This window comes from Pholis gunnellus (assembly GCF_910591455.1).
Source record: "Pholis gunnellus genome assembly, chromosome: 15".
Classification (NCBI taxonomy): Eukaryota; Metazoa; Chordata; class Actinopteri; order Perciformes; family Pholidae; genus Pholis; species Pholis gunnellus.
In genome coordinates this window covers 6,858,954-6,872,326 of record NC_136542.1, presented here as the reverse complement: position 1 = coordinate 6,872,326, position 13,373 = coordinate 6,858,954, and the positions used below count along the sequence as shown (strand labels likewise).

The following is a 13,373-nucleotide window of genomic DNA, read 5'->3' as shown; positions in this document are numbered from 1 at the left end:
TGGCAAATTATTGTGTAAATGCAGAAGGTGCAGTGGTGTATGGAAACCCATTTCAGACACTGAGAAAAAAATAAAGATCCTGTAAGTAATGACTTACTATCTCATAATAATGACTTAGCATCTCATAATTATGACTTATCATCTCATAATAATGACTTACTATCTCATAATTATGACTTAGCATCTTATAATTATGACTTACTATCTCATAATAATGAGATACGTATCTCATTGTTATATAATAATGAGATAATTACATAATTACTGTGTAAATGCAGAAGGTGCTAATGTGTGTACAGAGCACAGAGAGGAGCTCGCGAACCCTTCGAACACTACGGTAACCAGGGTAACTAGGAGAACTCTCGCGCGATGATCATGGCTGTGGAGAGGGGTTCGATGCGCGAGGAAAAGTGGAAAATCGAATGATTGATACATTTTGCAAAGCGGCTAGTTAGCTATGTTTCGGTCGCTGCTCGCCAAGTATTATAGTACAACGTATCAGAATCGTAGGGTTTCGATTCACAGCTTGCATTTCCCTCCGACGCGTGAGGCATAAGGCGGACATTGGGGGGGTTAATGATACGGTTTAATTTTTGGCTAGCTAATTTTGGCATGACATGCTAACGCAAACTGGTTAGCTTTGTTTACATCGAGTGCGCGCCTGGGATATGTTAGCTCATTGCTAACCCAAACAAATGTGTGATCTCAGGAGCAGCTTTTCGTTCAGCTAGGCATCGACAATGAGACGGGGTTAGATAGTAAATGGGCTCTATGGCTAACATTGAGCATCTCTCGTTTAAATCGTTTGGCTGATGTCGTAAGCTAACGCTAGCTGCGTAATGCTATCCTTTTGATTATGGATGGTCATTTGATCCACTGTTAGCTGTTGGACAGCGTTGGGGGGGATGTGAGTAATTATACCAAGGGTCTAATTGGTCCTAATCAACAGGAACTTGAATTGTGATCTCCTTGGTGAATAGTAGCTACTACGAACCGGTGATGCTAACTCTAGCTAACGTTAGCTGCTGCAGAGCTAGCTAGCGTTGTGCGCGTTTATTGAAAACCGCTTCGGCATATTCGTTGTCTGTTATTGTGTCTATTATATATTCATGTGCCTGCACTGACACACTGGAGTGGCTGCTTGTTACTCCACCAGGCCACCTTATATTTCCTCTATTTACCCGGAGACTTGGCTATCTTTTAGCTCCGTCGCAGTGAGTGGCTGGATATTTTTTCTTCTCCCGGGCCGTCTTTCCCCGAGTCTGCGGAGTAACACTGCTATGAACCCAGTCAATGCAACCGCTCTGTACGTGTCCGCCAGCCGGGCCGTGCTGCAGTGTGACCCGCGGCAGCCTCACAGCTTCGCAGAGATGTACAAGCTACTGCCCTTCTTCCGACAGTCCATTGCATGCCTTGCCTGTGGTAAGCATCCTGCAACACAATCAATGTATAACAGCGATACACATCATGTTTTGTGTCACCTCATTGCAAGATTAGCATCTGTGTCGTAGCGCAAATTAGTCTAATTTTGCTCAAATGAATCAGTGTTTCATAACTATTCATATTGACCGATGTGACGGTGGGCGTGAGTGTGTTTGCAGCAGTTGACACGATTTTGTCGCGCTCTCAGTGGTCTCCTTAGCAACTGAGGCTGAGCCCCAGTCATCTCCTCTTGTCAAGACAACAGATGACTCCTCTGTTGTTGTGTCTGCTGCAGAGCCATGTGTTTCCTATTTAGGCTTTATTTACTCACTTCGCTATGCTAGTTGACTATCAATCCTTGCGCAGCTTGCATTGAGGCTCTCATGATTGACAGAATGATATGTGACAATATGTCTGGCCTCTTATGATTATGTAATGTAGTGTTTTCATTTCACGATAATTCCAGATTAGTCATAGATCATGGTGTCGGTATTAAAGTTATTGCTTTTCCTGAGCTGCTTGAAATGCATCAGTCAGTACTGAAACAATTTAGTTGACAAAAAGTGATTCGGCATATATTTTGAAATGTTGGTCAGACTAAACAAGCTATTTGACGAAGTCGCCTTAGGAAATGACTTGTTGATTGTGCCATAGTTGCTGCACTTAAGTGCAACGGGGCACCAACAAGTGGATTAACTGCTCCCTCTTGTTTTTGTCTCAGGTAAACTGCTCCAGGATCCCATTTCCCCAACACATGCAGAGTGTCAGCATTACGTCTGCTTGGGCTGTAAAGGCCAGAAGATGCAGATAAGGCCGCCGTGCAGCCGCTGTAAGGATTACTCCTGCTTCCAGGAGAACAAACAGCTCTCGTTGCTGGTGCAATGTTACAGGAAGCTCTGTCTCTATGTAACCCATTCGCCGTTGCTGCAGTCGATCAGCGGCCATGTGGGAGGGTCTCCAGAGGTCATGGCCCTGCTAGAGGAGGTGCTAATGTCACATGAAGATGAGATAGAGATAGAGACAGAAGACCCGAGCCTAGCACAGGAAAATGTGAATCCATCTGCCCCAAAGTCCCTCACCCCCACAGAGGCACCACCTGCTCCTGCAGAGCTGTCGGCTGTACCCCAGAGCTCCTCCTCGGACCCTCCTCGTTCCAATGGACCGCAGGAATGCAACGGAGAGGTGCTGGAGGAGCAGGATCCTTCTTCTCCTGAGCTGGAAGTATGCGAGCTGGTAGAGGAGCAGCCACAGGTAGACCTGTCTGTGTCCAGTACTGGCTGTGGTGGTCTGGAACTGAGTCTGACCACTGGACCTTTAGCCCCAACTCTAGGCACTGTGTGCTCACTCAGGGATGGGGAATCTGGCAGCAGGGAGCTGGAGGAGGGGGAGGTGTTGCTTCTCAGTGTGGAGGAGGTGTTACAGACTTTGGATCCCCTTCAACCGGGTCGAGATTCTCCTTACACACAGCCAGAACGTATGCACACTCACACACACATAACCACGGACAGAGCACACGCTCCAATGTACATACAGCTAGACGCAGCTCACAATTACACACATATTCAAACAGACAGGACTAACACGGTGGCAAGTCACGGTGTTCACATACACACATCTTCCTTCGATCCTCCTCCGACCTCCAAGCCCCCGCCGGTCCGCCTTAAACGAAAACGTTCTCGTTCAGAGAGCGATAGGGAGAAGGTGAAACCCCTCCCTATCGCCTCCATCCTACAGGGCCCCTCCTCACATCTACACACTCCGAACCCTTCTCAGACACTGTACATGCAACCACCTACACCCTCCTTAACTGTGCCGGCACACACGTACTCATCCCTTCCTAACGGGGCGCCCCCCAAGCTCAGTCGCCCTGCGCAGAACCACAATAAAGGTGCCAGAAAGCATGTTGATGCGGGCCCTAAGAAGCCCCATGCGAAGGTACGCAGCGGCGGAGGCTCCAAGACCAAGGACGGCAGCAAAGACCAGCGGTTGATGTCCGGCTGCCTGGTGCCCCCAGCGCCTGTTAGGCCTCCGTATAAGAAGCCTGCGGAGAAGAAGGGCTGCAAGTGCGGCAGGGCTACCCAGAATCCATCTGTACTGACATGTAGGGGCCAACGCTGTCCCTGCTATTCAAACCGAAAGGTGAGAGTAGGTTTTGATGTCGGTGTATTAAATATTACATTCAGGTTAGACCAGTCATTTTGCAGCTTGTATGTAACATTGATGTGATTCAAATAGACTAATGTTCCTTGACTGTTTTTTTGTCGTCGTCTTCCTCAGGCGTGCTTGGATTGTATCTGTCGAGGTTGCCAGAACTCCTACATGGCCAACGGGGAGAAGAAGCTAGAGGCCTTCGCCGTGCCAGAGAAAGCCTTGGAGCAGACGCGGCTCACACTCGGCATCAACCTCACCAGCATCACCGCGGCCGCTGCACTCCGCAACCCGGCAACCACCAGCATCCGCACTAACACCCTCCTCAATGTCGCCACAGCGACCGGGACCCCCGTGACCGCAACCTTTCTGTCCCCCAGCCCCCCACAAGAGCCCAGCTATGAGGACAGCCTGGAGCTGCTGATTGGATGAGAGGGCGGGGACTCCATAGACAAGACAGCTCGATGCTGATTGAATGTGACGGCTGATCGTTGTATCTGTCGAGACAACCTGTACCTCCCCCAACACCTGCGGGGAGGCAATAAGGCAGCTATGGGTCTGTCCTGTTCTGTAACCTGCTCTCCTTCTGTGTTGGAAAATGCTGAGTAGTAAGACTAGCATGGGTGTGCCAAAGCCTCCTGTATTGTGCCTGTGTGCCGGTGTGTATTGTTGCCTGTCTGTAGTGAAGCAGTTATACTCGGTTCCAAGGCTGTTCTGTACTCCAAGAGGTGCTTTTTCGTTCATAGCCCGCAGACATACTATTAGAGGCAATAGGAACCCATACCAGAGTTTGTGTTTGTCAGTGTGTGTGCGCACCATTATAGATTTCAGTGTGCGCATGTGTGATTTTTTTTTTTTTTTTTGGTGCGTAATAACAAAAACACGGCATCATCATATCTCGTCACCTGTCACAGCATTTTCCATGTTTGAGTATTACTCCGTGTGTATTTCAAGGAATGCAGCATAGGTATCAGGACGGCCCTTACTAATCCTTAAGCCTGTATGTGTTCACACCTTAATTGTGAATGAATCTTGTGACTAATCTATGGAGAAGTTATGTCCCACACAAGACTCTATGCCTTTTCTATCTCATTAACTCACTCAATCCGAGTACTGTTAGGCTGATAACGAATTTGTCTTAATGAACTTGACTGATGCAGGCATTGTACAGGCAGCGAGATAATGTCAAAGCACTTGGCTGGCTCCACAGTTTCTGTGCATGTAAGAGTGTGTGTGAGTGTGTGTGTGTGTGTGTGCGTGCGCGTGCGTGTGTGCGCCTGCTGAGATTTACTGAAATTCAGTGGGGAGTCGGATGGTGGGTTGTAAGCACTTAGACTGATTGGCCAAATCACAACATAGCAATAGGAGCACCAACAAAGAGCCTCCCAGCTCTCGTGCGCACACGCAGTTGTTTACAGTATTGCCATTTATACAGACTATAACCGACTGTCTTCTAAAATATTACACCGTTATGGTTTGATTATGGGATTGTACATGACTGTGTGTTTAGATAAACTGAAGCCATAGATTGTCATTAACAAGACAAAATATCCTCTGCGTGTGCATTCTTCCCCCCCCAGGTGTAGTGTCCCGACTGATTAGAGACCAACTCAGAGACTATTTTTGATACCAAGTGTTTGAGATTTGGTACCACTGTCTTTATTTGTGTTTTAGTTAAAGCACCTTGAAGCCCTCCTATAACTCGAGAGGCTGTGTATTGTCTGTGTTTGTGTTTACTGTAACTACAACATGTTTGTCAGTCCAGTCGTGGTGACCAAAAAGAGACTGAAGGAGAGAGGGGGAGGACTCAGGCTGACCAAACGAACACCTTGGTTCTCAACTCATAGACCAGGAAGTAGCCGGTGGATTACAGTATGATCAGCAAATATGATCTACCTTCCTGCGTGTGTGTATGTTTCAAGATGTATTTTTTTTTTTTTTGGGCATTACTTGAACCCTGATTAGTTTTGGGTATTGTTTTTTTTTTTGTTATGTACAAAAGCTCTTGTTTGAGGAGTGACCCTTATTATTGCTGAAACATTCACTGCCATAATATGGAAACATGTAATACAACATGAATTAAATGATAGTTTTTTACTTTTTCAGTATTGTGTCTTTTTGTGTAGAGGACATGTTTGGACTGCAGACAGTGCACCACATATTCACCACAAGCTAGGAAGAATCCCAAAAATGGAAAACATATTTTTCCTGATAAGTGTTTTATACTATAAATTGTTATTTCCCGTTTAATGAAGACAAACCTAAAAACAACAAACCAGTACAGGTTAGTCATTTTACCTCACCTCCATTACCACACATACAACCGTTAAACATTAAGACCTAATAAAGAGATTTCTTCATTAAAGCTGTAAAATAATTAGAAAATATATATCTAACTTAAAAGGAATAGACAATCTTTTCAGGTATCCATTGGATATAGACGTGCGAATGTGTCACAAAACACTTTATACTCCATTCATACTGAGTCAGTGCTTCTCTTTGAGGCCACAGGACATCATGATCTGTCATGCACACATTCCTTCAAGACATTGCACAAAGAGGAAATTCAAAAGCACTGTAAGCCAAAAGGAAGCTTCACTTATAATACTGAACATTTCAAATCTTGTCTTGTGGCATTTTTTTGATACTTGTTTTTCATAAAAGTGTCCCGTGTCCAGCAGCACTGTCATTTATTGTGGATGACAACTCAAATCTGTTCTCAATAGAAGTCATTCACACATGAGTACAACATTTAATCTGCATCTATTGTACTGACCAAACACCCAGCACTGTGAATGCACCATGTAATCCATGTTTGCTCTGTCACGCGGCGCTTTCTGTTTACTAGCCATGAAAAAACAGAATTGAACTCCTGTGTCAGCTGGAGTAAATACACAGCGAATGGCTCTTCTTCCAGCTTCTCTTCTTCTGCAGCTCCTCTTCATCATCATCATATCCTTACGCTCCCCGAAGAAGTCCTTTGCACTCCTCAGAGTCCATTCTTCTTCTCCAATCCTGTACCAGACAGCTGCTCAAATGATCAAGCCAACATTTGAGTCACTTCTCTTGATGTCTATATGAAGTCATCCTAGTCCCGGACTTTTTCTGCCCCGGAAAGGTTTTCTCACTTTAGCCCACGAGGAAGGCCCCAAAGTAGCTTGCCCTCCCGTCCATCTCCATGGCGCTGGCATTGCTGACGGTGATGAAGAGGCGGTCGGCGGGCTGCAGAAAGGCAGTACCGGCCTGATGGAGGGAGAAGAGACCCGGCTCCTGACCCCGAGGCCAGCAGGCACTCCGGGAAGATTTCATCAGCAGGATGGGCACCGTGTAGGAACTCATCTGTGGGGCCATACCGCAAAAACAAGATCAAGAAATCTTCAGTCGACTTTGTTTTTCATTTCATTCATAATTTTCGTTAATAGCGTTCACAAATCCTAACCTTCTTGTAGATATACTGGACAAGCTGTGCTTCTTCTTCCTCCCCCTCCGTCTCCCCCGTGGAGGGCAGTCTAAAGTAGGTCTGGCCGTAGATGTAGTAGAGGCCTGCTCGGGGCACCAGCAGCTCTCCTCCCCTCAGCTCCATGTTCTGCAGGAAGGACAGACCTCTCTGGCCCTCCCACACTCGGATTCGCTCCCCCAGGTAGCCCCTGCTGCTCCGCGGGCCTGCAACAGCACACACACACACACCAATTAAGGCCATTCAACTATGATGCAATATCAGTTGAGATTTATAGAGTGTTGCGTTACTGAGTACAACCAGTCACGGATATTCAAATAAGAAACAAATGTTAATGAAACTCAGTGTGTAAATAATGCTTACAGATGTGCACGCAGACCAGTGGCTTTTGAAAGAGAATTGACCACAGCCACATGTTTAAAAAGAAGGCAAAAACAGATGACCTCCTGGGGGATGTGTGACCATTCAGGAATATATATTTATTATTATAGTTTTTTCTTATTGTCTAGAAATTCCATGAAAATACCAAAACCAACAATGTCTTAGTCTGTCAGATGTAAATCTCTATCAATGCGTCAACAAATGCTTCCATTTTAAAAAAAAATGTAAAAAACGTCTTAAAAAAGGAGTAAATATAATTGATTTGCAATAATAAAAAATATAGAACATTCCCAGACTTTTCCTTTAAAGCCAAAACGTGTAAAATTAGAAAGAACTTGACTTTTGGGTCCCCCAGTTGTCACACTAAAACAGACAATGTGACAAACAGCAATGCTTGCTACCTAATTGTATTCGGTAAGGTTTGTTTTACATATGGACAAAGAGAAATTGAGACATTGACGGGTCACAAAGACAACGACAGGACATCGTGGAAGGATAAAGCAGCTGCACATCTGCAGGTCCTGACAAACACAGAGACGTTACTGAATCTGAGAGCAGCCTGAGAAGCCTTGGAGCACATTCCTCACCATTGGCCCACGAAAGGTTTGGGTGAGGCAACACAGCACTCAGAGGCATGTGAGCATCGTGAACATGTGTCCCAAAAACACAAGTCCTGTGCTCAAGATGTCCGTTATTTGTCCGCTTTCCAGGACTCTACTTGGTGTACACACTGGATGTTTTCCTCCTGCGCTACATGAAAAAGGATCCTCACCGTCCGCTGTCGGAGGCTCTGTGGACGAGACGACACCGGTCACATGGGCGGCAACTTTAGGAAGAGGGACCCCTCGGACACCAGGACTCAGGAAAGGCAGCACTCCTGTCATCTTATCTGTGAAACCACAGGCAGATAAGAAACACAAACAAGGCATTTTTACTAGAAGTCATACGTTACTCCTATTAGTAGTAACTGATAAGTCAATGGAGGCATTGTTCTCACTTCTCATGGCTGTGGATATCTCCTTCTGGAATCTGTCAGCCATCGTCTGAAAGAAAAACACCCAGAGAGACAGAAAGAAAAAGAGAGTGAATGGGTGGCAAGGTCAAGTATCGTGACCTCTTCAGTTTTTATGCCTTTTTAGGTATCTTTAGATCATAAACATTCAGTAATGCACCAGGGGCCTTGTCAGCCCCATTAATCATTCTGTTCTCCCTCTGGGTCAACAAATACATCATCTGTTGACCTGTAATAGCAGTGCTCCCCCCGCGGGAGAGTCAAGTCAGTTATATTTATATAGCGCCGAATCAAAACACAAGTTATCGCATGACACTTTTCATAAAGAGCGGGTCAAGACTGTTCGAGGAGAACCAGGCTCTGGGTGGGTGGCCGTGTACTTCGACCGGTTGGGTCACTAGTATTTAGAAAAGATGTAGAGTTGCATCATTCTTTTCTGTTCCAATCAGGTGTCTGAGTGATGGGATTTAGAAAGAAATCCAATATGCAGTGGGGACTGTTCTGTAAAGAATGGCCACCGGTGTCTTGAAAGGAACAGTGTGCAGGATTTAGAGGGATCTATTGGCAGCATGGAATATAATATAAATAAGTATGTGCGTATAATTACCTGAAAATAAGAATAATTGCGGGTTTTTTTGTGTCGGCCACCGTAGTTCCCATGTTTGGCACATTTGGTTGAAGTTTAGTTCACCGCTAGATGCCACTAAATACTACACACTGCACCTTTAAATGTAATGAAAGTTTCTCGCACATAGAATTTGGCAATCAGGGAACACACATTGAAGACAGATTAGACCAAAAAATAAATAAAATCAAAAACCTTCTCTATGTGGTGGTGGAGCTGTTGCGTAACTTGCCAGCAGGGATCGCTCTTCTTTTCCTCCGCTGAATCTTCAACCTCGGAGCGCAGATTTACGTTTATCAGACAGGACACGCTGCTGCGGGAGAAACTCTCCTGCATCTGTCAACAAACAATTATACCATTATTTTCCTTATCTATTAATCAGTTCATTATTTTCTGAATTAAATTGAAAATGTGTTTTCTATAACTTACAAAACAACAACTACAGATACACAGTAGTGGTACAGGTGGATGCTAATTAGTACATGCAATTAACTCGTAAGTGGTCACAGGTGTGTGTGTGTGATTTGAGGTGGGCGGTTTTGCTGTGACTCAGCCAATCAGAGCTCAGCACCGGACCAGTCAGCTTTTTCTGCTTTTCAACGTGTCAAATCTGAAATAGGTTGCCTTTGGGTGTCACAACGATATCGTTTCCTGCCATTGTTTTATGTTATCTGCTCTCCCAACGTTCTCCTCTCTCATTGTCCAGCCTTAAGAAAATGGCAGATATTCTTGCATGACCGGGACTTTTCTTTTTTTTTCCAGTAGCTCATACTGTATCACCAAATCCAGCAAAGTTCAACCCCTGGAGGAACAGTTAAGTAGCAGATTTTTAAAGTTGAGAACGACCACTTCATGGCATCATTTGGTATAACATTTTACTAGACCTTCCTACAGCACCTACAATTGTGAATGAAATTGTGAGTTCACGGCGATAACCTAGTTCACACTTTAATTGTCTTATTCCTTTATTCGTATAGAGACCCTAACAATTGTGTCACTGGCATGGTATCCCTGTATTAGTAGTCAGTACACAGCTCTGTGTTGTAAGTAAAGTTAACTTGTCATCATTGAAACGTTGCCCAATATTCCCTTTCCCCTATAAGACGGCAGTCAGTTTGAGGCTATTATTATCGGCGGAGACAAACGCATATCTTACCGTGCTCAGGACCTTGTTGAAGTACACAAAGCTGACGGCAACCGCGATGGTCTGCAGGAGGATCGCTGCGAGCATGATGAGCCCCAGACTCTGGAGAGAAAGAGAAACGGCCATAGCGCAGCGTGAGGAAGGCACCCAGATATAAGTTCCGAGGAGCAAGCGACACTTCCAGCAGGGAGGACAAGTCAGATCAAGCTCTGCTGCATTTCTGCTCTGCACGGAGAGGGAGGGAGGGAGGGAGGGAGAGAGAGAGGGAGGGAGGATGAACAAGCCTCAAGATGTCACTATTATTAAAGAGAAATGAGCTGTGAGCTTACTGTTGCACATGCAACTTCATGACGCCTTCAGGTGCTATCGGAAATGCGGAAACCTTTGAGTTGAGAGCTGTGTACAACCCAAACGAAATAATAATAATAATAATAATAATAATAATAATGTGGACATGGATGTGTGTATGTATAGCCGTATGTGTATTATAACTACATCTGAGTTACATATTTAAATTATTTCAAGAATATTATTATTATTATTATCTCGTTTGGGTAGTACATTAGCGCTCATGGATGGATGAATGTGTTTCTGAATACTTTAAAGACATTTGCTTCATGTTTGCTTAAAAGTTGAGGTTTAAAGTGAATTATATTAATATAGGCTAGTATAGTAACATTTTAATTTCCAGGCCTTTAAGAATAATTGTATCTATCAATTCTAAAATCATAGATATGACTGCTGTCTAAGAGAGTTATTAAAACAAACTGAGTGTTTTGAACAGGTAGTGTTTTTCCACAGAAAGAAGATTGGTCTTCTATGTGTAGACAACATTTTCTAATGGCGTGTAAAATCCTGCAGGCCTAGTTATATGCAGCAGATGCTTGTTGAAGGCAGCAGGTTTTTTTTAAATATTTGACATCGTTTACTCCTTTTGTGGTTGAAAATGTCTTTGTTGAACTTCCCAACATCTGCCACAATTTGTAACGGGGTTCATTTATCTTCATATATATCTAGATTACTTCCCCGCCAGAAGGACTTCAATGCGGTGCAAAGTCCTTTTACGTCTTCTCGTCCAAAGGTGGAGCCGCCGAAGGCAGCGTTAACCATCTTGGTTGAATGAGGCATTCAGCGTGAGGAAACAATCAGTGCACAGAATTGTTGTGTTTTATGAATATATTTGGCCTTTTGTGTCTTGCTCAACTTTGTATTTACAACCATTTTGACTGTATGAATGGCTGTTGCTAAAAAAGATAAAACAAAGCCATGTTGGCATATGACCTAACGCACTTGAGTGCAGATGCACATAATCAGCATCTGAACAGTGAGATGAAAAAAAGCTTTTTTCCCCTCCTCTCTTTCCTGCAATTGTGAAGTGATCTAAGTGAATGCTATTCGATCATGGTGCCAAATGACCCGCCATTGTGTATTTTTATGTGCAGGCCTAAGTAGTATTTGTCCGAGGGGAGTCGTTCAATCTGCAGAGCTTAACCTCCAGTGATTCCTGCTGGTTCCTTTAGTTTCATTCCTTCACCTCTCACCCCTGCTCCATTGTCGCTGTGAGGAAGTGAGAGTGGAGCTAAAAGGAATTCCCAGCTCCTGGATGTGCACGACCCTCCCAACAATCAAACGGACCTGCGTTAAAGCATGTGTAACACATTCACACGGCCGTCATGTTCACACAGGGAGGTAGCGCCGCACCAGGTTTGGACTGAAAATGGTGGCAGTGCAAGCGAGCACGGCAGCAACACAGGAAAATAAGTATTTTTGTTTGTTTCCTCTGCTGATTAAAATCTTAAAGTGGGGAATGAGACGGCGATAAGAGGTTCCTGTGTTCCCCTAGGTGTGTCAATTCCCAGGCTTGTCAGAGAGAAGTGGGGAGAAGATGACTGGTATCTAAAGACTTTCTGGCCTCGGGCAGGGAAGATGACACCCTGAGAGACATGCCTGTCTACAGTCCCATGGCAAACAGACAAAGAGAGACAGAGAAAGACGATGAAAAACTATGTTCAAATATTTTTTCCTATCGTGTTATTGTTATCTCTTCCTCTTAGAGCCAATCTGCCAGTGGCCTTTGACCTCTGTCATGTCCACAGCAGCAGGCCCGGACTGGCTTTAATCCTCTGGTGTTTTAAAGCTTAAAGGAATAGTTTGACATTTGGGGAAATATGTTTATTTGCTTTGCAGCCGAGGGTTAAATGAGAAGATTGACACTACTTATGTTTACTATATGAAACTACAGCCAGCAGCCATTTAGCTTAGCTTAGCTTAAAGACTGGAAACGGGGAAACATCTAGCCTGGCTCTGTGTAACACAAGCTGCCAACCAGCACCTCCAAAGCTCACAAATGAACATTTTATATCTTCTTTGCCTAATCCTTACACAAAACAAAACGTTAAAGTAACAAGTTGTAGGGATGTTATTATTTTTCTATTTCTTCGGGCTGTGGGCGAGTGAACCGTAAAAAGTGCAGCGAATAGCAATGAGATAAAATGACAAACTTAACGCCGCATTGTTTCCTGTGAATCCCTCCGGCGTGTGGAAGGCAATTCGAATCAATCACTGGAATGAAAACTAATACGTAGAAATGTAATTACATTGAATAGCTATTGCTATCTATAAACATTTGAAGAGTTGTAACTTTAAAACCCTGGAAAAAAAGCTGGAACAAATGTTGAGTAAATGGCCGAGGAACACGCAACAGTACTGTGAAATTGTTGATCTCTGTTTTCCTGTTTCCCATTATTGATGTAACTGATTTCAGATTTAATGTTTGGAAAATGGTTTCATCAAAGAGAAGTGCTGCTTCTCAGGAAAATAAAGCAGCCCCCCCCCCCCCCTTGGATAAAAAAAGCTTGACTAACACCCAGAAGACCTACAGTATAATGGAATTAAAGGAGAGAACACGCTCCATCCACCCTCCTCTGTTCTTCACTCCCCTTTTCCCTCCCCCCCCGAGGCTTCTCCTCCCCACGTTCCTCTCGGTAAAGTCATGGAATCTCCCTAAATTCCCATCTGAGCACTACAGCTGCTCTTTGTCTCATTTATAAAACAAAGACTATAGTGCCGAAAAATGCTGCAGCAGCACAATGCACTGCAAACAGTTGCCAGTGACTTAGTGTGTCAACCCGCACCGTCAGTGGAAGGGTGTTTCCCTGATAGGAAACTACTGTAAGTGAATGTG

At 44.5% G+C, this 13,373-nt stretch overlaps 2 protein-coding genes across 2 annotated transcripts; one reads left to right on the top strand and one right to left on the bottom strand.

Annotated features, from left to right (window-relative positions):
• Nucleotides 1-418: 418 nt before the first annotated feature.
• msl2a (MSL complex subunit 2a) lies at nt 419-4,005 on the top strand. Its single transcript, XM_079174444.1, has 3 exons — nt 419-1,422; nt 2,144-3,561; nt 3,700-4,005. The coding sequence occupies exons 1-3, from the start codon at nt 1,281-1,283 to the stop codon at nt 4,000-4,002; spliced, it is 1,863 nt and encodes a 620-aa protein (XP_079030570.1). The 5' UTR covers nt 419-1,280; the 3' UTR covers nt 4,003-4,005.
• Nucleotides 4,006-6,687: 2,682 nt separating this feature from the next.
• Nucleotides 6,688-10,391, bottom strand: LOC306707126 (tumor necrosis factor ligand superfamily member 10-like). Its single transcript, XM_079174445.1, has 6 exons — nt 10,202-10,391; nt 9,241-9,381; nt 8,406-8,451; nt 8,181-8,297; nt 7,010-7,233; nt 6,688-6,909 (listed from the first exon to the last, which is right to left on the bottom strand). Exons 1-6 carry the CDS (start codon nt 10,313-10,315, stop codon nt 6,700-6,702), a joined length of 852 nt encoding a protein of 283 aa, XP_079030571.1. The 5' UTR covers nt 10,316-10,391; the 3' UTR covers nt 6,688-6,699.
• Nucleotides 10,392-13,373: the final 2,982 nt, after the last annotated feature.

Bases quoted from the DNA above. Each gene is read 5' to 3' on its own strand.
- msl2a (XM_079174444.1), top strand. From the start codon at position 1,281: ATGAACCCAGTCAATGCAACCGCTCTGTACGTGTCCGCCAGCCGGGCC. The intron at 1,423-2,143 runs GTAAGCATCCTG...TTTTTGTCTCAG, and splicing joins CATTGCATGCCTTGCCTGTG to GTAAACTGCTCCAGGATCCC. The intron at 3,562-3,699 runs GTGAGAGTAGGT...CGTCTTCCTCAG, and splicing joins CCTGCTATTCAAACCGAAAG to GCGTGCTTGGATTGTATCTG.
- LOC306707126 (XM_079174445.1), bottom strand. From the start codon at position 10,315: ATGGCCGTTTCTCTTTCTCTCCAGAGTCTGGGGCTCATCATGCTCGCA. The intron at 8,452-9,240 runs GTTTTTGATTTT...TTTTTCTTTCAG, and splicing joins TCCACCACCACATAGAGAAG to ACGATGGCTGACAGATTCCA. The intron at 6,910-7,009 runs GTTAGGATTTGT...ATGGCCCCACAG, and splicing joins TCCAGTATATCTACAAGAAG to ATGAGTTCCTACACGGTGCC.